The 25,051-nt window shown below is 34.6% G+C and overlaps 1 protein-coding gene across 3 annotated transcripts in view; it reads left to right on the top strand.

The window, feature by feature from the left end:
• The window catches only part of LOC145668769 (uncharacterized), a 55,897-nt gene that overhangs the window by 5,558 nt on the left and 25,288 nt on the right, over positions 1–25,051 (top strand). For all 3 annotated transcript variants that reach the window (XM_081736925.1, XM_081736926.1, XM_081736924.1), the window contains exons 2-5: positions 772–852; positions 6,213–6,377; positions 9,726–10,556; positions 18,005–18,078. In XM_081736925.1, the coding sequence (XP_081593051.1) occupies positions 789–852; positions 6,213–6,377; positions 9,726–10,556; positions 18,005–18,078 (1,134 nt within the window). In that variant the 5' untranslated portion in view covers positions 772–788. The remainder of the gene's footprint in view (positions 1–771; positions 853–6,212; positions 6,378–9,725; positions 10,557–18,004; positions 18,079–25,051) is intronic.

The raw sequence follows: 25,051 nt of genomic DNA, 5'->3' as shown, positions 1-25,051 counted from the left end.
TTGTACTTTGTTTAGGATTTGTAAAACCGTAATATAAGTTATAAGATAACGTGTGCATATAACGCAGGAAAGAAGTCTTGTCTCACGTGGAGATTCTATTTAATATTCAAATCCATTATTCCAAATAAAGTAGGTATGTATCAAATTCTAATAATGTGATTCTTTCATTTATGATCACTAAGGAGATCTATATAATCGTTTTGTCAAGTTCAAATCTCGCAAATAATACAATTTCGAAATATCACCTAAGGCAATCAATTACTTCTACGTGATAGAAACGATAGAAATTGCGCGCGGTCGACTAATAGCATGAATGCGGTCGACTACTGAGCGATGATAGTCGACAAGTGGGAATTTTGATGAGTTTTCGTAAAATGTATTTTTATATCCCTGAAAAATTTTAAAAGTGAGCAGTTAACACACGGCATGGTACAAAAGAACCCAAATAAAGCAAATAATTCACTTTTGTCAAATACTATGAAATCATCACGCTTTATAAGTGCTTAGAAGTAAGATTTTTTTTCAGCGGTCGACTATTGGTGAACTCACCCTATAGAATATATCTCAAGACATTTTTCTTCTTTGTGTGTGTGTTTTATAGGATAGGTTTCAAAGTACGTACTAAATTGTTGCTTAGATAAGTAATTTGCATGTTTTTGGGTGAGCTAAACATTTTGTTTAAACGTTTTACGTTTGTAATCCTTAAATTTTTACCATTAAGAATTAGACAAGACCATTGAAACTGATAGCAGTCTTTGTTTCTTTTTTCAGTTATATTCTTGCCCTCAATGTGGGAGTATATGGAGCGTTTAAATGTAACAGATGTATATAAGTTAGCCATTGCATTTACTGGTAAGTCATTATTTATTAATATGATCGTATATATCACTTCCGTCTGGTTGTTATAGACTTTGTATCAAACTTAAAAGAAAAAAACACTTGTTTGTTCATGATTTTGCTATATTTTCAAAGTAAATAATAAGAGGAACAAGTAAAAGTGATGCAATATTTTTATTTATTTATTTATTTTTTAACTTTAGACTGGTGGTAGGACCAATATCATCGAACTTAATGAGCAGAATCTTTTTACAGACTACTTTCACTTTTTTGTCCCTAAACTAGATGTAGACTTTTCTGAGTAACTTTTACAAAATTTGGCATGGTATTAGAAGTCAGTTAAGTAAAGTTTGCTAATCCGAGATTATTGACTAACGTCGTCGTCGAAAAATAATGACCCAAAAACCGTTCAACCTATCTCACGTTGAAACGTACGCGTATTATAGTCTTTGTTCTTTGTTGTCATCCCTAAGGTAGTCTGTGTTGTCCAACTTGTTACAACTAAATTATGTACTTCGGGCTTTATCAATCGTGGTACTATTAATTAAGTTCTAAATAAATTGTAAAGATTTATGTACCCTTATTAAAATTGTAGTTATTCTCCATCAAAAAAGGAAAAAAAAAAAAAAAAAAAGAAACTGTATTCATTTCAGCAAATGACTGACGTCATTCCCCGCACAAGTCCTTTCAAAAAACTACTGTTGTTTGAGGATCTACATTACTGTTGATTATCTTTTTCTATATCCATATCCATAACTTATGCATTTCTAGTACTGTTTCAAAGTAAATTCTCCGTGTGTTGTTCAATGAAGTAAGAGGACAAATTTTAAATGTAGATCTGATGATCTGAAGGTTCTCTAGATTACATTTCGTCATATTTCTTCAACCTATTGCGTTTATCAATGAAATGAAATGAAAAATCGTTGAGAATGTCAAAGTAAGTTTTAATTAATGATGAGATATGCCTTAAAGTGTCAATCAAATGGCACTGTATTATAAGTAAGTTCATTTTGTGATTGTTGTTGCGGGTAGTATGATATATTGCTGATATCGTTGTTGATAAGCTTAATTATCTCTATATCTCCTATTGTCAAACTGACTACGGTCTCGTCCTCGGTTCTCAGAAAATCACCACGATTATTTGAGAAAGTTTTCCCATTTCTCCTATTATTAAAATTCTGACTATTGTAATATTACTTCTGCTTATGTTAGCCTCTATAATTCGTCGTATTTCCTCCACGGTAATAATTTTGACCTAAGTTACTTTTTGATCTTTTCCTACCACTTGTGCTGACTTTCCATTGACACTTTTACTTTTTCTAATTGTTTTTCTCAGGGTTGCTGGTTTAAACCAAGGTGGTTTAAACAAACAAACAAACAAACAAAAAAAAAAAAAAAAAAAACGAAAAATGCTTTAAATTGTGTGAACTTCGTGGTGACGTTTCCACATATCAAACCATCCGCATTACGTTTATCTACTTTTCACCTTTTAATCAAGGGGTCCCGTGTTCAATTCTCGGTCGAACCACAACCCATCTTTCAAGTGTAAACCAAGTAGCGATTCGAGGTGTACCTTTAAGCGAAAGTCTTCTCCGTGATAATCTTGGTATTTCATAAGGATGTTAAGCCTAAACATACGAAATGAAACCAAATTATATATTTATATTTGAATGAATGCCTGTTGTTCTATAAAGAAGCCAAGATTGCTTAAATATATTGATAGAAATTGGCAAAATTTATCAATTGCCTACGTAGCTTCTAACATCAACTTGGATTTGACTTTAATTTTATTGAATGGTATCTACATACCAAATTTGTAATTTAATACCTCAGTTTTAGCGTAGTGATTATGATACGTTGACCTTAAAATTTTACAAATACATTTAAAGTAATAACAGGATTTTCCCAATGGCTAAGGCGGGAGTTTCCCGATTTATACATAATTCTGGTATAATGTTTTTACTTGTGTAACTGTTTATCTTTTTGTCCTTTTGAAATGACTCTTGACAATTATATTAACAAGTAGGCCTATGTAAAGATCAGTACAACGTATTTTTATCAGGAATTCTTCGTGAGTGAATCGGAAATCGCATTTGTGACCAATTAGTCCAAGTTTCGTGTCCAAATGGACAATTTTCTTGGATGTAAGTCGAGAAGCGGTTTGGATTCCGCTTTAAGCTGTTGTGACCCCTTCCAGCATAACCTTGTTGTTGCATAATAACACCAAGGCAAAACAAACTAATTTCTGTTCATATCTAATATAAATACATAGCGCAATTTATTTAAACAAAAAAAAAAAAAAAAAAAAAAAAAACGGGTTTAAACAAAAAAAAATGTTTTTTTTTTTAATGAAAACCATGGTTTTTGCCAACCCTGGTTTTTCTGTTCTTGTCATTTCTGTAGTAGACGATTCTACTTAAATTTCTTTTCCACCTTTTTCTCCTAATTCCTTACGTTTACTGGTCATCTTGTGTATGTTTTCTGCTGAAACTAATATTTTCTCCTCTTCCGACTCCTCCCCTAAGTTTTCTTATCAAATCCTGAACCGGAATTGACTCAGATTTTCCTTTACCCTTATCTTATTTTTGTCTTCTCTCTATTTTACATTTATTCTTTTCTAGTTTTAGTAGATCTTCTATATATTCATCTATTGTGTTATATGACTTTGTCTAAGAAATAAGGCAACAAACTTAAGCTATTAAACCTGTTTTCCTTTTGTCTGTCATGTCTGGATCAAGCGTATCAATCAATACTAACCTGTCATAAATAAAATTTATGATAGGTTCACCTTCCTTTTACAATCTATCCCTCTTCAATTTTTCTCTTCTATATTTAAATTGAAATTCTAGTTCCTTAACTCTTCAATCAACCCATTATATTGCGTGTCCATTTTTTTTTTTTTTTTTTTAAGAAAGATTTTTATTCACAGTCTACAATTTCCTTTAAACATGGGTGGCAACAATAATTTCTTTCTGTCATTATCGTATCCGTTAATATCGCACGCGTCATCAAATTCATCGAAAAACTCCTCAATGCCATTGTCTTATTTTATATCGAAACGTGATAGCTTACATTATTCGGACTGAATATTCATTGTAACTAGCTGAGGTGATACATTCTGCTGACCTCGGTTTAAATTAGTATTATTTTCTGTATTTTCCATCCTGAATATAATTCTAGCAAATAAATGGTATCATGCAGGAGTATGCCATTTCTATCACGCTCCTGCGAATGTGTCATGCCGTTACATGACCCGCCAAAGTCCGTCGTATACAGGAAATAAAGCGTCATGTTATGGTTTAATTTGATTGAAGCCCAAAATTTGCTATTAATGAATTGTTATTGTGTTATGGCATATTGAAATCAATATTAGTATACCACCAGAGCGCTGAATACGATGTGATAACAGCCATGAGAAGAAGATGTAACAAAGACTGGGATTTATATCTTAAGACTTTTAACTTTTAAGAATTTTAGTAAAAAACGTAAAGACGATGAAGAGTATAAAAAAATGTAGAAACTAAGCCAGGTAACATTTACAAAACGCTATTATATAAAGAAATATTTTTTTTTTACTTTAATATAATTTTATTTTATTTTAAACGAACACCTTTCTTATAGCATATAAATTTGGTGCTCAGCAATTAACACATCATAAACTGCACGTCCAAATTTCTGGTCTATAAGGAAACGTTTCAAAACTGCTGTTAGTTTATTTAATATCATGTTTAAGATACTACCATTCTTACTTTTATATTATACGAGGAGTAATCAGAAAGTAAGGTTACAAAGCCTGTAGTGAAACGTGTATACATTATTTCATACAACCAATACAGCCAACAGGTAGTACATACATTAGGTTATTTTTCGACATAGTCTTCACATCAGTTGAGGCACTTGTCGCATTGTGGGATGAGTTTGAAGATTCCCTTCTGATAAAAATGCTGTCCTTGCGTGTTCAGCCTCGTTGAGTTTGAATTTAACGTCTCTTTCAGCAGCGAGGCTATATGAAACGGGACCTACTGATTAACGTGGAATCCAAACCACATGAGCTACCACCGGGAATCGAACCCGGGTCTCCCACGGCACAGGCACGTACGCTAATCGCTTAGCCACGAACGAGCTCTCTTCAGCACGTTGTCACGATGTGTTTCACCTCCTCGTTTGAAGCGAAGCGGCGTCCTCCTAGCTGCCCCTTCAGGTGCAGGAACAGGTGAAAGTCAATTAGAGCGAGGTCTGAGCTGTAGGGTGGGTAGTCTATGATATCTCAGCGAAACTGCTTCAGCACCGTGGTGGTCTTCTGGACTGTATGCGGGCGCGCATTTTCTCTTCCAGCCGCAAACTTTCGACACCATTCTGCGACATGCTGATGAGATATTACAGTCTCTCCGTAAATCTCTCCAGCTGCCAGTGAATTTCAGCCGCGGTTACGTTTCACCCTCAGAAATCGAATAACTGGACGGACTTATTCGCGAAACCAGTTTTCCAAATGTCGCCATTTGTGTTAGCCAACTTCATGTATTAAAATTACCGCACATTCCTGATCCATCTATAACAGACGAAACGCCAGAAATATCGGTCTTGTAATCTTAGTTTCTGATACTACCTAGCTGTTTATATATATATATATACACACACACACACACACATATATATATATATATATATATATATATATATATATATATAATTAACATTATTACATTGTTTTCAAAAAAAGGGGAAGTGAGTTTAACGAAGAGGCTTAAATTGGTAAGTTTTCTGTTTACATAATATTTTCAAAGCGTTTTTGACATTTTGTGCAGGATATTTTTATTTTTCCATGAAAATCATCTCAAATACTTCTGTTGTATTCGAGGTCGTACCATCTTCAAACAGTTACTGCACATGGAGATTTTTACTTTGTTGTCTTTCTATCTTTCCATGATGGTAGTATGCCCTTGTTGCCATAAGATTCTTGTTTGGTTGTTTGTAGTGTTAAAGTGCAAAACGGGTTTGCAAGTTTTATTCGTTTAAAATTTTAAGAAATTTTCCAGAGTTCCCATTTACTTCGTTTCGGAAGTAAAGTTCTGTACAAAATTATCATTTCGTTTTGTTTATTTTTTAATTACCATATGAAAATATTATATCTATATATCTATATCTATATCTATCTATCTATCTATCTATCTATCTATCTATATATATATATATATATATATATATATATATATATATATATATATATATATATATATATATATGTATGTATATATAGGGGGTTGTACGTGCACGTACGTACGTATATATATATTCGTGATTAATGATAGTGATATGTAGTAAGTGTGAAAATGGATTATATTTTCTTCTTGTTCATTCTTTCATTTGTTTTTCAGGGTATGGCATGGGCAGTGCGCTGTCACACTTTGGAGCGGATAAGTGTATCAACTACAAAACAAGAATAGTAATACTTATATCTAATATGTTTTATATTGGAGGAAGTTTGTTGTACTGGATGGGTACAATTTCATGGTGTATTATAACCAGTAGGTTTTTAAGTGGTACGTACTTTGAGTAATATCTTTTCATCAACCAAATATAGTTCCAAAATACACTTGAGAAGGAGCCTCAAACAAGTGAATTTTCTCTCTTGTTTTTATTCTGTTATATATTTTAGGTTTCTATTTTTTTTTTATATATTTTAGGTTTTTATTTTATTATATATTATAGATTTGAAATGTTTTATTTGTAACGACTTCTTCTTCGATGATTGCAATGTAACCAAAATAATAAAACATACCTACGAAGATTTTGCTGCATGAAATATTTTATGACAAATCAAGTCAAATCTAATGTTTTGATTATAAAACCATTAGTTGGTTTGTTCTATCACGTACAAATTTTGTACAATCGACGCATTTATATGTAGTAAGTAACGTTTGTTGTATTAGAAGTAGTGCCTTCATCAGCATCTCTAGAACGGTATTTAAATGCTCAAACATTTCAAAATGTGTTTTTCCTGTAATATATGTCTTTATGAATGTAAATTCGTTCTTTAGAGACCAGAACTGGATAAGGCCGCCTGTATCTTTTAGAACATTCATATCGAGACGTTGAAAATTCGTAGCGTCATTTGATTCGTAGCGTGACAAAGATATGTTATGTGTACCTGCTTGAAAATGCATTCTGCTGTTCCGACTTCATGAACAATATGCGGCTGCAGTGAATCAGTGGAGAGCGCTTACCATTGGTGCATTCGATCCCAGCTCGCGCGAGGTGGGCTTTCTGGAGAATAGACACCGTGTGCCTAAGTTAACTCGAGATTCTCCCGTTTCTTTCAATTTTCTTTATTCCGCCATTTCGTTTACCATCACATCATGGGCTTCCTTAGCCTCGGAGCGTAATCGTTGGACGCTAAATTCCGAGTAATATTAATAATAATCGTAAACAAAATGTCAAGCTTAATTGTTATTAGAAGTCTGTTGCATTCTGATTTAATTAAGCTTTAGTTATTACCTGCCTTACATATTAAGCTAGGCATAATAAAACAGCTTGTCAAAACGTTAGCCTTGTTTTCAATATCGTGTTCAAATATTTCTCTTGTTATGCAATACAAAGATTAAGGAGGGCAGTTTCGATGACCCGCAGATTCGCAAATACTCAAAGGATTCTATGTTCAGAAATATTTTAAAAGACATGGAGATTGAGGCATGGGACTCGTTTATCGATTTTTTCAACAACTTTTGGGCAAGTCAAACATAACCGATACGAACAAAATGTAAAAATGATGCTCCAAAAGAAATGCATGTACTGGAATGTCACATGAGTTTGAAGTTGCATCTCTTCCACTCTTATTTTGGGTACTTTCTTTAAAATTTAAGGCACTTTGCGGTGAAAGGACAGAAAAGTTTCACCAAGACATTAAGCAGATGGAAATGAGGTATCAGGGCCAATGGGACCTTTTCATGATGACAGATTACACGTTCGTGCCTAGTGAAGGATAACGCATCTGAAGACCACAAACACAAAGACGATAAAGCGCACGTGTGCAACTAAACGACGGAGCAGAAAATTTGGTTAGATGAATTTCGGATAACTTAACCGTGTTTTGAATGTTTCGTACCTGTTTTTATTACATCTTGTTGTTGGTATAAACAGAAAAACGGTGGGTAAATTTGAAATCAGCATACCGAAATTAGATAATAACATCTGTTTCTCTTTATGTCGCAAAACAAAGTTTTATTTCGCAGAACTGTGATAATCATAGATTATAAATTTTTTGGGAGAATCTAAAATTTCAGGTAAATTCCGCCATATTGGTCAGCTAGGTACGTGTCACAAAATGGATATATCTGACTCAAATTAATTATAATTTATTACAGATAAAATAAAAATTAGAAGAATGAGAAAATCATTGATTGAACACACAGATAATCTTAGAGAAAGTTAAACAACGTCAAACAGGATTTTTTTTTAATAGACATAAACATTTTAGAACAGTGTAACGGCAGAGCTCTAATAAATAATTTATCATATTTACCCTCAAGTATGTCATTTTATCCAGCTCGAAGACTTATCGATTGATATACATCATATCTTTGGACATCGTTATAGGAAAAAAAGTAATTTAAAATGAATCATAATTTTAGGTTATATCTCATTAGCTATACTGTGGATTGTCCCTTTGCTGTAGGTAGCGTGGTTATCGTACAACATGCATTTTTAAGTTTAAAGAAAAATTATTTTCTCGAAAGCTACGTATTGAGGATTTACACTCCCCCATATTATTCTATTTAGCTCAGTGAAATTTGTTTAGTATATTGGACATTTTTCCCCATGAAATGTTTTAGTATTGTAGAAGTAGTTATTATAAGGGATTACCTCCAGAATTTTGTTGTTTTTCTCCATAGTGTGTACGATGGGCGTCCAATAAGTTATCTACCTAGACAGGAAGGAATGCAGATAGGCTCACCTGATTTTTCGATGTAGTCCTCATGGAGGTCTGTGCACCATCGCCACTTTGTGGGCAGCGAAGAAATCCCAGAGAAAAAAAAAATAGCCTTTGTCATGGCCTGCAAACCACTGGGAAACAGCCTGTTGGACCTCGTTGTCCGACGAAATACGTTGTCCCCGCAGGCGTTTCTTCAGTTCTCGGAAAAGAAAATAGTCACTAGTGAGAAACTTGATGACCGAACGGTGCTCCGACTTCTGCAAATCCATTGTTCGCGGCGTCATACAAACATTTGCTACGCGGTGTAACACAAACACCCTTTCACGGCGACTGCGTTGCTCCGACTAACCTCAAATTGCGCCGCGTTGTTCGCCACAGTGGCGTGCGTGTCATTATGCTCCGCTTCTCCCTTCCTGTCTAGGTAGGTAAGTTATTGGACGCCCCTCGTATCTTCTTTTGTCAGTAACCTTGAAATTTTAGATCTATTTGAATACATATGATCCTTGTAGAAAAAAAAATCTCTGTAATTCGAAACTGAATGCAGAGAACACATTTTATTTCCATTCAAATGACGCTAAATGACGATTATTTCAGATTTATTATGATCATCCGTTTTAAAAGCATATTTAAAGTATTCTGGATTATTCCTTTGCTTAAATGTGCTAAAAAAAATAATAAAACATCTTTCGTTGGGGGATGTTTCTCTCAACAAACTATACATTTTACAATCCCCATTGAGCCTTAGTGGCTTTTCATGTGTTGCATTAAAACTAATTAATATAATATAAAATTTAAGATAATGTTAATATTAATAGCCGCACTGTTGTTATTAATAGTGTAAAGTTAGCTTTTTTTCCCCTCTTTTATTAACTTTAGGTTTTGAAACCAAATATCACTGAAGAAACCCAATAGTAATTCCGTAGACATTGTATTTATTTACTTTTATCTATATTTTTAGGTCTTGGTGGAGGAGCCACATCAGTAATATTTAATGACATCGCTCGAAGTGTAAGTGATAGTGAACGGCGGAATTTATTGAGAACTTTCAGATTTTGTTATTGGACTGGATTATTGATAGGACCTTTGTGCAACTTTTTTCTTCGGACTGTTGACTTCACAGTTGGCAAAATCACAGTGACTAAATATACTGCTCCAGCTTTCTTTATATTTCTTATGTTTTTGGTTCTTGAACTTGCTGTGTGTTTCATGTATTATAATCTTAATGAAGAATTTCAGAATTGTATAATCCGAGCACAGCTTACAAACGCTTACAACGAAGTTTTAAGTTCAAAGTCCTATGGCGCTGTAACGTTGTCTAGTCCAGGGCTTGATCCATACTTTTACAAATATGACAGGCTGAGGGGAAGCACAAGTCAAAGTGTTGACAATGAATCGGATACTGAAAGTGAGTGTAGTGCGACAAGCAGCCGAAAACTTGTGGCCTCAGAGGTTGAAGCCACAAATGACGATATCAGTGACGTTATAGAATTATACGAGGGAGTCAACAATCGAAAATATTCTTGTTGCTTTTCAGAAACAGATGCTACCGCTGAGACACGGTTGAGTAACTCTGATCACCTTATGGAAGTTGCAGATGTGTACGTCCATGGCAAAACAAAGATAAAAAATAGTGTTAGAACCCCTTTGCTCTCTCAGTACCCACCTACAGTGGCTCATCCGTATCGCTCTAAGAAAAGAATTTCAGATTCATATGATGCAAGTGGTGTTAAAGTAATAACTAGAACTGCCAGAAGTCTCTTTTCAAGAGGATTAATTACGCATTTCAGTGGTAAAGTATTTGTAGTTTTGCTCTTCATGTCGTTCGGGTGTATTTCTTAGTTCAAGTTTGTGAATGACATCATAAAAGTAGTTTATTAACTGTTTGTAGGTAGCTTTTATGTTTTTATTATGTAATGTCCTAATACTCTTTCTAGTTCATTATTTCTGTTATATTTTATCGGACGAACTCTATCGGTGTTTTAAATAAGTACTTATAAAAATTATTCTTTGAATGTTTCAATTTTAGTTTTTGAGTCTATGTAGTCTAATTGAAATATCAAGTTCGAAAGATGAATCCCCGGGACAATCAGCTTTCTAAAGTGTAACGTTTCCTAATGTATGCGATATAACTGAAAAATCTGTTTACTAGATTGTTTAGAAATATAATCATGGTAATATAATCGTACTTGTAAATGAACATGCCGAGGCCGGTGACGTAATCTACGTTTCTTGGAGGCAAGATAGTGTGGTAGGAAACGGCCTACACTGGGATAGTTTATCTTGTATAATGGTCTGTGTACCTGACGGTTGCACCAGATTGTAGCCTCGATCATAGCTTGGAGCCCACATTAATGGTAGGTCTCATCTTTCCTAACCTCGGTGTTGCATAAGGACGCGCCAAAAAATAAATAAATAAAAAATAAATTAAATTAACATCATAGAAATTTTTCTCTCTCTTTCTGTAATGTTTTGTAGAAAATTCTGTATAATTTTCAGAGTATTTTTTACCGAGACAGATTTTAATAATATCTGTTTAGTCTCTATATGTCATGTATGAATGGAACATATCATGTGAGTGACTTCGGAAATAAATCAAATGAGTTCTTCTTTCTCTTCATACACATAATGAAGAATTGTTGGCGCAGTAATCTCAATATTCATAAAATATTTGATTTCGAGTTATTTTGGGGGGATTATACGTATTTGGAATTTTAATACCTCACACAAAACATTCCTCGGAGATGATCTTCTCCATAAACCTCCACAAAACACTTCTCCATAATTTTAGATAAAAGTGTAAGAGATTATCAGTTGTAGAGTTCTTTTCCCCTGTAGCCGGATGGTTAGATAGCATTCCCTTTGATATGCACGGACATGGGCCGCAGTTTTTTTTTTGGAAGTAATCCAGTTGTGAGGCGGCAGGAATTACGTCAATTAAGAGATAGCAAACTTCCAAAAATTATTGCTTATGCGCTAACCACACATCTGTCTAGTGAACGTGCACATTCTTGCTAACCGCATTTTTCGTGGCACTAATGCTTAATGTAGTGCCTGAGACTTTAGTTTTTTTTTTGTATATATAAACTCGAGTCTTTGATACAAAGACTTCTTCATATTTGCATCGTACAAAGACTTCTTCATATTTTCATCGTCTTGAGAGCCTTCTTTTAAAAACATTGTAAAGAAGTATGCAGAACAGTTTTCGTGAAATATGTAGATTAGAATAATTGAGTACTTAAAGACAGCTCATATTTTGACTAAATTATTATTAGGGATCCGAAGAAGAGGTGCAGATGTCTGAAGAAACATGTTAATTGTTTTATGCAGTTAATGCTTTGTTTGTAAGCTGTACTTTTTTCTTTATTATGTGTTTTTTAATTTTTTTATGTAGATTATAATTACATGGGCGCATGGAGGGATAATCCAAATTAACAAAAAATTGGCTACTTACCAATGAATCCTCCCTTGGAAAGTTTAAACACTTTTTTTAACGTTTCGGAACTCACAGCTGGTTCCTTCCTCAGTGGCAAGGTGAAAAGGATTAAAACGGAAAGGAGATAAAAGGAGTAAAACAAGGAATACATTCCACTAAATAAAGGTAACGTACAAAATGGATCCTGAGGTGAGCAGAGCAGAGTGAAAAAGGAATGAACTGAATCAAAGAAAACGCGGTGTTTGTATTACGTCAGTGTTTCCAGATTCGAAGGATGCATCAAAGGTAGGTACCCATGTTCGATCAATGTTGCCAGTATCAAGGTTTAATGCAGGTTGTATTTATGATTAAAGAACGATTCTTTAATTTCCCGTTTTTGGTTTTTCCTGAACCTATTACCTTAACCTGTTTTATATTATGTGAATGTTGTTTTAAATGAAGCGTCAAACCCGACATACCTTCTTCTTGGTACTTTTTAATTGTCGAACATGTTCTTTAACACGCGTGTTAATATTGCGTTACGTTTGGCCAATATATGAGGAGTCACATTCGCATTGGACGCGGTAAATACCTGACTTATTTAACGGATCAACAAAATAGCTTTTAAATCCAGTGAGATGTTTTTGTAAACTTCTGGGGGGAATACTTGAAGCAAATATGTTATGCTTTGCAAGTATACGTTAATTTTTTTGATAGTTGTGGAAAATAAGGAATTCCAATCCAAGTTTTTGACTCTTTGGAAGTTACCGTTTTGGGGACTTGCAACGATCTACGTGTTTGATTAAACCATTTTTGTAAAATACACAGCTTATAACCGTTTCCTTGTCCTATTTTATATAAAAACTGTATTTCTTCATTAAGATCTTTTTGACGGTCAGAAATTAATAATGCTGTGCGAAAGAAGTTCTTCCAAATATTGGCCTTGTACAGTGGCGGATGAGCTGACTGTTGATGTATGTAAGTAGTGCCTGCATTATGTTTTCGATATACTTTTGTTATAAATTTATTATGTGATCGGGTAATCAATAAGTCCAAAAATGGAAGACAGTTATCAGATTCACGTTCAAGGGTGAACTTCAGCCTAGGATGCTGATTGACAAATTGTTCAAATATTTATGCAAGTATGCACAGAGAAGAGCACTAAATCAGATTATTAGATTAAAATACATTTTAGTAAACAGGCTTAATAATGACTGCTAAAAAATGTGGATGTCTTTAACTTTTCGTACTCACCCGCTGTACGCACATATTTTACATAACAGATTACATGCTAGACTACGCAGATTTTCAGGTTAGGTGTAAAATTTAGTTACCTTCCGCTTTCCATTCCATTGGAGGAGATAATTTGTTCAGTAGAAAAAGCCGTTGACCTTGCACCTGATATTCATTCCGCGCAATCTATTAGAAACGAATGCTGGGCTAATATCAATACTTTTTTATACTGGCACAGAAAGGTAGGTCCACATGCAAAATCCAGATATATATACAAGGTCTTATTACACAATTTAGAAAATTTCTTAATATACACGAAATCTGGTGTTTAAACGCTGATAAAGGAAACCAATATGTTGTTATGTCAAAACAAAGATATGCTTCCGGTATTTTAAAAATATCAGAAAAATGTAATTTTGTTTCACATCCCCGTAATCCATTGCTACAGGTTATTAAGACGGTGCAGTCGACAATCGATTCTGCTCCCCTTTTAACTGACATCGAGAAAGATATGATAAAATACATGCACGTAGTCTTCTCATTATTTATGGTCTTCCGAAGGTGTACAAGCCCGACATTCCCCTTCGCCCCATTATATCAAGTTTCAATCATCCAGCTTATTTACTATCTAAATGGTTATATAAAAAACTTAATAGTTACAATAATGGTTTCAAATATGTTGTAAAAAATAGTCTGGGCGTTAAATAACAATTATCATCATTTGTAAATGCTAATACCAATTTACTTGCCTCCATAGACGTTGTTGATATGTATCCGTCCATATCACTGAAACTTACTATCAATAGCACTCGATCCTGCTTATTTCAAAATGGCGCATCTACATATGAAATTAATTTTTTATTACAATTACTTGAGGTTTGTTTAAAAACCAATATATTCCAATTTGAAGATCATTACTTCTGTCAGAATGATGGCTTAGCCATGAGTAATACATTATCCCCAATATTGTTTTAAATCAGATTGAAACTTCTATTTTACAGCAGAATACATTTAAATATATTAGATATTACCGTTATGCTGATGACATTTTACTACTTGTTCGTAACGAAAATACACTTGCACAAATATTTAAACAATTCGACAATCAGCATCCTAGGCTCAAGTTCACCCTTGAACGTGAATTTGATAACTGTCTTCCATTTTTAGACTTACTGATTACCCGATCACATAATAAATTTATAACAAAAGTATATCGAAAACATAATGCAGGTACTACTTACATACATCGACAGTCAGCTCATCCGTCACTGTACAAGGCTAATATTTGGAAGAACTTCTTTCGTAGAGCATTATTAATTTGTAACCGTCAAAAAGATCTTAATGAAGAAATACAGTTTTTATATAAAATAGGACAAGAAAACGGTTGTAAGCTGTGTATTTTACAAAAATGGTTTAATCAAACACGTAGATCGTTGCAAGTCCTCAAAACGGTAACTTCCAAAGAGTCAAAAACTTGAATTGGAATTCCTTATTTTCCACAACTATCAAAAGAATTCAACGTATACTTGCAAAGCATAACATATCTGCTTCAAGTATTCCCCCCAAAAGTTTACAAAAACATCTCACTAGATTCAAAAGCTATTTTGTTGATCCGTTAAATAAATCAGGTATTTGCCGCGTCCAATCATAGGCGGAACTAGAGGGGGGCCAGCTAGAAGCAAAGCTGGCCCTCCCCAGAATTTTTCTACTGGAGAAAAATAATGTTATTAATTTACCTTAATTTACGCATAACAATTTTAGTGATGCTTGCATTCGACATAAGTGTCTATACTCGTCCCGCATTGGTGTAACTATTTTCCTAGGGGGAGGAGCATGGCCCCTTAGTTCTGAAAATTGGAAGAATATTTTAGAAGACCTTGTAACAGTTCAGTGAAAATGTAGTACATCGTAAATTTGCTTAAAATTGTATATTTTAATAAGAAATGACTGTACCAAGTTATATATTGATAGACGTGATAGATATCAGGAAAAAGCTCGTATACCAATACACGCTTTCCTCTCATACCTATTGTGTCTATCAATGCAAAACTTGGTATAGTAATTTCTTATAGTCTATAGTATTTTTCAAGATACATTTGGATTGAGTGCTTTTACCCGGGGCCACTCCAAAGGGGTCCAAAGTTGATGGGAGGAATTTCTGGAGGGAATTTTCCCCACATTCTCCCAATTTTCCCTGTTCAAGTACATCATGGACCTCAATACATAGCACCTCTGCAAAGCTTCTTTCATGCTGAAGAGAATGAACTATAAACCATGACTTTTCAGTGATCAGTGTTGACGCAATAGCTATTTCACTATGAGTCTACGATTGGTTTTCTTTATACTAACAGGGTTAATGGGACCCAGGAACTTACTCCGTTGTCCATGGCACCTAATTTTTTGTGCATAAACATATTTTTGTTATGTTTATCGAATGGACTAGGTTTGATTCCCATGTCCGGATGACAGGTTCATGTTCCTTTCTTGTGAGAACATGATATTTAACGTTTACGAATAATCTACTTTCGCTCAGAATTGCACGAGTAAAACAGTAATTGAAAATTGAGTTTTCATAATTAGAGTAGATTTTAGGTAGTTATTTAGTAGCAACTGAATATAGGAAATATATCATTTTAACAGTGGCGTATTTACGATTTTGTTTCAGGAGGGGCTTTGTTAACTTTCGGGGGGAGGGCTTTGCCTGGAAATGTGAAAATTCTGCAAGATATTTCATTTACTTTACTATACTAAGAAAGATTTCGGGGGGGCTTAAGCCCGGAAGCCACCCCCTAAATACGCCACTGCATTTTAAGCAAATTTATGATGTAATATATTTTCAGTGAACTGTAATATGACAGTCTCGTGTTAAGAGAACTAAATAATTTGAAGAGCTTATAATGAGTGCTAGGAAAAGGGAACTCAGAATATATATATATATATATATATATATATATATATATATAAGAAATATAACAAGATCTTCTAAAAGATTCTTCCATTTTTCAGAGCTAAGGGGCCTTAGCCCCCCCTAGAAAAATATCGTAGTTACGCCAATGCGAATGTGACTCCTCATATATTGGCCAAACGAAACGCAATATTAACACGTGTGTTAAAAAACATGTTAGACAATCAAAAGAAATCCCAAGAAGAAGGCATGTCGGGTTTGGCGCTTCATTTAAAACAACATTCACATAATATAAAACAGGTTAAGGTAATAGGTTCAGGAAAAACAAAAAAACAACGGGAAATTAAAGAATCGTTCTTTATTCATAAATACAACCTGCATTAAACCTTGATACTGGCAACATTGATCGAACATGGGTACCTACCTTTGATGCATCCTTCGAATCTGGAAACACTGACGTAATACAAACACCGCGTTTTCTTTGATTCAGTTCATTCCTTTTTCACTCTGCTCTGCTCATCTCCGGATCCATTTTGTACGTTACCTTTATTTAGTGGTTGATTGATTGATTGATTTTGAGTTTTACGTCCCGTTCAGCAGCGAGGCTATATGAGACGTGGACCTACTGATTAACGTGGAATCCGAACCACATGAGCTCCCGCCGGGAATCGAACCCGGGTCTCCCACGCCAAAGGCGCGTACGCTAACCGCTTAGCCACGGAGGAGCTCTCCTTTATTTAGTGGAATGTATTCCTTGTTTTACTCCTTTTATCTCCTTTCCATTTTAATCCTTTTCACCTTGCCACTGAGGAAGGAACCAACTGTGAGTTCCGAAAAGTAAAAAAAAAAAAAAAAAAAAAAAAGAAAAAAGAAAAAAAGTGTTTTAACTTCCCAAGGAAGGATTCATTGATAAGTAACCAATTTTTTTGTTAATTTTTATGTAGGTGTTTGATTGTTTGGATGTACTAGAGTTTTTTTTTTATGTTTGTCAGTATATATATTTTTATAAGGGTGCTTTTAAATTCCTGTTTTAACATTTTAGGAGGTGATTATACTTACGAAAAACAGCATAAAAGTTTGTGTGAAGTTTCATGGTCGGCTTCATTTTTGAGTTACGTGTTTGGCAATATGTGAGACAGTAACACCTGGTACAAACACGACTTTATAGAGAAAGCGGTTCAGAAAATGTTTAAAGGAAATTAATAGTTTAAATAATCAATACCTTCTGATTCAGAAAATAAAAATGCTTAACGTTAAGAATTTTTCACATTTTAATATCTTTGTTGAGGAGGTTATTCAACATTTTCTATTTCTCTTGGTTAACTTCTTCCGTAGGGTTCTTAAGATTCTAATTTCGGTACTGATGGTTAGTTCAGCTACGATTGCTCTAAAGTTTTGTAAACCAAGATTGTAATTTCGGTACTGTTGGTTAGTTCAACTACGATTACTCTAAAGTTTTCTAAACCGTTACATTTAAAGTCATTTAGTGCTTCTGCTTTATGCTGTCAGTGTTCATTTGCCCACTCACATAACTGTTTACTTTGTTTTCGTGAGTAGAATTATCTCACAAACGTTTCAATAGGAATGTCGAAACACCCTGTATGTATAAATATGTTTATTTTCTTTTTTCTGTTTTGCTGATTGTTGTACTATGTAGTATTTCTTCTTTATTTTACAATTATTTCAGATACTATGACGTGTGATACAACTGCATTGTTATTGCTTGTGTTTAGTGCTTCGTTTGTTTATTCGTGTCTTGAGGTATGTTTTTTAGGTTGAATTGTTTTATTTCAGTAGATTAAAACCTTTTTTTTTCCTTGTTTCTTGAGCATGTTTTGATTGTATTTTTTAATTATTGTTTAGTGATATGTTTAATAACATTTTCTTTGTAAAACGAATTAACAAGGAACAGATATTACTTTCACCTTGACAGATCAATTAATTAAACTGTGAAATTACGAGCACTGAAATATTTTATCCCTTTTATCACTTAATATAAATATATTTATATTTATATTTTTAAGCAAACAGTCGGAGTCAAAATTAGTGAAACGAAGCGCTACTAAATTAAATTAAGCTAATTATGAATAGTCATTTAATAATTGAGTGACAGAAAGGGTGAATATAAATACAATCTCCTGTATAGAAAACTTACACAAAATCGTAAATTAGTTGTATAAACACCGTACGATGGTATTTCAATAGTTCAAATAATATATATATATATATATATATATATATATATATATATATATATATATATATATATATATATATATATATATATATGTTAATTTTGGAATAAGAATCAATAAAATAAGTCCATAGTAACACGTAAAAATAACACTTATTCTGGTCTGCAGCTTTTCTGTTCTGTTGTAAATAGCATACATGTTCTGAAAGGTAGGAGGGAGCTCTTGAAGTGAAAGTACATCAGTCTTGAAACCTCTGTTCTCGCATCTGACGTTTACATCAAAAAAAGTAATTGTTAGAGAAGGACCAGGGGAATTGAACTGGGCACTTGTTCAGGGATTATAGGAATAATTCCAATGCTGGTTGTCTGTTTGTTCGTGTTACAGGGTTCACACTAAAATTCTGATATATTAATTTCCCTGAATTTCCATGACTGAGGAAGTAATTTTCTCTGACCCGCGATACTCGAAGACACCCGAAGAGTTAATGATCGGATTTAGAAAAACATTTTTTTTCTCTTTTAAATCAATCTCCACATCATAAGCTAACCTTCTTACTGTAAATACTAATTATGAGTCAAGCAGCTTCTTGTATTTGAAATACAATGGAACATTAGCACCAACAAGTTAGCGTACGCGCCTTTGGCGTGGGAGACCCGGGTTCCCGGCGGGAGCTCATGTGGTTCGGATTCCACGTTAATCAGTAGGTCATATAGCCTCGCTGCTGAACGGGACGTTAAACTCAAAATCATCTAACCTCATTTGCACCAACAACAATTATACACTAACGATATTTTGAATATCTCATACATTCATAAATATATAATTTGGTCTATCTATTTATCTACCACTAACAAACCTAACCTATTTTCTTCTTCTGTAGCATTTGAATTTTTAATGTAATTTGTTCTTCTCTTTTGAAAAGTTGAAGTTTCAAACCCTTTCAACACTCCTCAAGCTTCTTTATTTCTAAAGACAATTTTTTCATCCCTTTTCGTATCATTTTTTTTAAAAATCTGTCTTGATTCTTCTGAGGCGTTCCTCATATCTGCTATGGGCAGCTTTAAAAAAATCCCTGACTCTTCACTGAGATCTAATAGATTTTCATGACTTTTGGCTGATTTTGAAGCATTTCTCTAACTTTCACGGACTAACTGTAATGACCTTCCCGGACTTTCAAGTCAGTTTGAGCCCTATATTGGTAAAATATCAACCATAAATCGAAGCTAGAGGAAATCTTGAAGTGTGATGAATAGAATATTTGTTGTTCCATTGCCACATGAATATATTGGTGTATGAAGGGTTATGCAAGTGAGCGTGGTAGTGCTAATGATTTGAAGATACTAGTTATTTCCAAATGTGAAGTTTTTCATTGTTAAGACAAACTGAGCTAAGTAGTTATTTCCAAAAGTGAAGTTTTTCATTGTTATGACAAACTGAGCTACATGTTTTAAGATTTATGAACTAGGCTTTTGATATTCGGGATGAGTGTTCGTAATTTCCTCGAGGAAGTTGAGGGCATCATTGAATGGAATATTGATGTGTAATGAAGTAGTGTCTATGTATACGAGGATGATAAAGCTAGTAGAAGTTGTAATGTACCATTACAGGTAATGGAATTTTTGTTTGGAGGGGTCCAATAATTTTTTAACGCACTGTACTACGTGATTTTTCAAACTATAACTTCGGTCCGTGTAGTGTATTCACTCGTTCTGTACCCAAACCAAAATTAATATGGAAGTTTTGAATAATTTAGTAGGAATCGTATTTTGGGAAATAATATCTTTATTTATACATTATTTTATTATGAGTCCCGTATATGGACATTTCAGATGGATAAGTATCGAAATTATCATCTTAATGTGATATGAAAACATAGGCTCGCTATTGGATAGAAATCCTTGTGTAATTATCCACCAATCTGATTTTTGGCAGAATAATTTAGACCCCCTTCGTCCCTCTGAGATGCCCATATCCTACCAAGATACGGTTTTATCCAGTTTTTGCTATTTTTCATTCGCTTTATAATTTTCCGCCGCCAAAACACTTTTCTGATTGAACTATTTTCTGACGCTCTCATATCAAGGCGCGAGAATGCTCATTCTAGATCCGGAAATGAAGCAAGCTATAACACGTATCTTCGGCTCTTTCAAATTTTGGGAAAAGTGGAAGAAAAAGCAGCATAAACAAGGTAAAATCTATTTCATTTTACAAATAAACCTGTTGGAAGCAGAAGAGAGCCCGAAACAGTAAAATTCAACAGTGAAACAACCTGAAAACAATAAGATATAGAATCCAACTCAGGGACGCCATATTGCTGTCTGCATATGAATAGTAATGGACAGGATGCATGATAGTGAGTGATTTTCAAATGAAGATTTAGTGCTCGAAACGTTTAAAATCTCCTTTTTCACCTCTCCCAAAAATTCAGTTTAAGGTTACGTTAGGCCTCTCCTAGTATAGCTTATATTTGTGTATATAGTAACTGTGATTTTTTATATTATTATTAACATGGCGGTATATGATTTCGTGGTAGTTAGGGTAATTATCATTATGGCAGTGTAAACAAAAAAGGGGCTCTCATTTACTCCTAAGTTGAGCAAGCTTGCAACCAACATGGGTTAAACAATTTTTTATTACGGTTCTTTTCCCTTCAGGAAAGGGACCCTCACAATTAGCAGTGTTGGTATGTCCTTTCAGTGAGATAATAGTACCTTGGAAACATGATTTATTTGGTCTAGGAATTAATTCGTGCGGTTGGTACGCACACATTGAAGCTGTAGTACAAACACAAAATACATCAATACCTTAAGAAAAATATTGTCCATCGCTAGCCACCACTTTCGCCCATCTGTCAGGCAATGTACGGATTCCGTGGCGAAAGAAGTCCTCATCCTTGGAAGCGATCCAGTCAGAGACCCATGTTTCGATATCTTCTGAAGAAGTAAACCGCTGTCCAATCAAATCGTTGTTCATGCAATCGAACAAGTAGTAGTCCGAAGGAGCAACGTCTGGTGAATACGGCGGGTGGGGTAAAACTTCCCATCCGACATTTTCTAAATAGGTTTTGACCGGTTTTGCGACATGTGGGCGAGCGTTATCATGTTGAGCAATAAGTTTATCATGTCTGTTCTCCCATTCTGGTCGTGTTCTGGCCAGAGCTTGCTTCAAACGCATTAATTGTTGTCGATAACGTTCTCCATTCATAGTTTCACCCGGTTGCAACAGCTCATAGTACACCACACCTTTCATATCCCACCATATGCACAGCATAACCTTTGCACAGTGAATATCTCGTTTTGGTTGTGATGGACCTGGTTTCACCCAGGCCTTTTTTCGTTTAGGGTTCTCGTAATGGATCCACTTCTCATCACCCGTAATAATTCGATGCAGAAACCCCTTTCTGCTCTGTCGTTGAAGCAGCAATTCGCAAATGGTTTTTCGTCTTTCAACGTCTCTGTCTTTCAATTCATGTGGAACCCAATGTGACATCTTTTGAATCATTCCCATGGCTTTCAAGCGTTTGGAGATTGTTGTTTGATCAACGCCTAATGCTGCTGCAAGTTGTTCCTGCGTTTGACACGAATCCTGCTCGAGCAATGCTGTCAATTCTTCGTCTTGAAATTTTTTTGGCTGTCCAGCTCGCTCTTGGTCTGCCAAGCCGAAATCACCACTTCTAAACCGTGCAAACCACTTCTGACACGTTCGCTCAGCTAGAGCATGGTCACCATACACTTCCACCAAAATACGATGACTTTCAGTCGCACTTTTCTGCATGTTAAAGTAATGCAGCAGGACACCCCGCAAAAACACTTTATCAGGCACAAATTGCGCCATGTTTACTTAACTACAAACTGGTGTTGTTGACGCTTTAATCCACTGCCCTATACTACGAACGATACGCGATGACAGGGGTTTGCAACACATGTGTGGATACACGGAACTGTGGGACGCTCCGTTCGTTGCGCCATCTCTTGTCCACCCGCACGAATTAATTCCTAGACCAAATAGTTTGCAGAAGGGCTACTTGGCCCTGATCATTTCATCTTCCCTTTTTCCAGTTCATAGAGCCGATTGGTGAAATTAGATAATCTGATTTGGTTCATATATAGTCGAATGGTGTGATAATATATTTGTTAGCATGTATAGTTATATGTATCAGTATTTACTTTCTTGGGTATGTGGAATGTAATGCGCATGTATTTAAGTGAGTAGTGTAGATTTTAGAAGGTGCGAGTGAAAGTATGAAATATTCATCGATGGACAGTGTATTGTTGTTTGTTTATTTATCTTTTTGGTCCCTCATAAGAAGTACGTTACTCCATAGTAAAGAATTCCGTAATAGTTTGTACCATAATTACCTAATACATGACTTATAATGAACAATAATAGTGCAAACATGATTAACAGTGCAAAGATTATTCAGTTGTGCACGGGTTGTTTTTATATTACTAGCGCCACCGCGTCTGAATTTAGTATTGTCCGTTGCTAATGTTCTGTTACTCAAATACTTAGTGATCTGGTCATAACCCCTTTTCTGCTATAAATAAAAAGTAAATATTAGCTTAGACACATAAGAATTGATTTCTAGATAACTCACATCGCAAGCTACCTTTCTGGACAAGCACGATCATTTATATAAATTAGTAATCAAAATATTAATCTTTGCGTTTCCACTTAACTCGAAGTTTTGTCCATATGATATTGTTTTTGTTGCCAGGCTGCATTTACGAATCGTCTTTATCCGTTGCTTGCTGTGAGCAATTGCGTTGTTGACATTTTCTGATATGTAGTTGCATGCTATTTAGAACATTGAACTTTCAGTGCATACAAAATAAAATTCGAAGCCGTGAAGCGAATTATACCGTAGTTTGTTACGAAAGAAATTCATATTCAGTGCATATACGATCACACGTGTTAATTAATGGATTATGATAATTGCTGATTTTAATATAATTAGTTAGACTGCTTTGAACAGTCTTGGGCTTATCGAGAAAGTATAGGGTGTCTAAAAATAAAACGACGTAGTAGAGAAAAGTAAATAAATAAATGAATAAGGTAAGTTCACCAGTAGCTGACACTGCTCCAAAAGCTGACACTGTTATCTTAAATTGAACATAATAAGGTTATTTGTGATCATTAATAGATTTCTCAGCACACACACTTTTCTTGATGGTTTAGCAACATTTTGCTTATTCGTGGTTAATTTGCGTGCCAACTGATAGAAGTATGACGAAGTTGAATTACGTGCTATGAAGAAATATGCAAAAATGAGAAGAATTCTTAAGAAATACGGGAAGCCTACTTACCTTGTTACTCTTATGTTAATTTATGATCTTTTTCTAGTTCAGTAGCATGTTGAATATGTATTCTGTTGGTGAAACAGTGTAGTGAATTGCGGGAGGAAAATTTTGTTAAATTTTAAATTCTAAAACTTCAGGAGGAGGGGTGTCAGGTATTGGTGTCCTTTTGTGTAGGATTATTCCAGTAGCTGACACTGCATGTCAGGCATTGGTAAACAGCATAACGGCATTAATTTATGAATTTCATACATAATTTACACGAGAAAGTAACACTTGTCTTCTGTTATCAATTTCACTAAATTTGGATGTCTCGGTCCAAAAGCTGACAGGGGTTGTCACTTATTAGAGCAGCAAAATACTGTTTTGTACCAAAACCTGACATAAAAATTTTCAATGGATTTGAGCAACGCAATGATGCAAACATCATTTTACAGAAAAAAAAATGTGGTTGTTCTGAAGCAGATTTAAGACAAAATAAAAATTCGTGATCTGCTTATTTTTAACTTTTCATTGATTAGAACACAAATAGATAGTGGCACTTTCTCCTGTAGTTGGAAACTAGATGAGCCGAGGTGTGTGACCAGCCGAGAGTGCGGTATTTTATCCAGGCACCTTAAGATCCATCCAGAATTCTTAACGCAGACAAGACGTTTCCGAAAGGAAATAAGGTGTTAGTTCGTAAGGAAGAAAAAAACTATATACACATATGCAAGCAATGATGAAAAAGAATGTATGACAATGCTGATTACAACTAGTGCATGTATTTTGACTCCCCCGATGGTTGTATAGAGTTGCTGGGGTATTGGTAGATCTGAGTAGGTTGGATGACAGTAGAGACATTTTATGAATATATGACTAATGTGTGTCAACCATGTCTTGAAAAGTAAAATATCAAAACTCTTGTGTTGGTTTTTCTTGATGGCCATGCATCTCATCTCACTGAGCCTCTAAGCACTTTTTGTAGTAACAATGGTATTGTGCTTGTAGCTTTGTATCCGAATTCCACTCATGTTCTTCAACCGATGGATGTTTCAGGTTTCCATCTACTCAAGAGCGCTTGGAAATGTGGTGTGCATCAGTGGAGAATCAAACATGACGGTAGAAAGCATAGAAATGAAGACTTTGCACCTCTTTTGGAAAAATACAATGAAAATGTCAATAACTCCTACTGCAATACAAAATGAATTCAGAGTATGTGGTCTCTACTCATTCAACGCTGATAATGTAGACTATCAAAAG

The sequence above is a fragment of the Thermobia domestica genome, chromosome 13 (assembly GCF_964235325.1).
Source record: "Thermobia domestica chromosome 13, izTheDome1.hap1.1, whole genome shotgun sequence".
NCBI lineage: Eukaryota > Metazoa > Arthropoda > Insecta > Zygentoma > Lepismatidae > Thermobia > Thermobia domestica.
The sequence above is the reverse complement of the archived record's forward strand: the minus strand, read 5'-3'. Positions and strand labels throughout refer to the sequence as shown.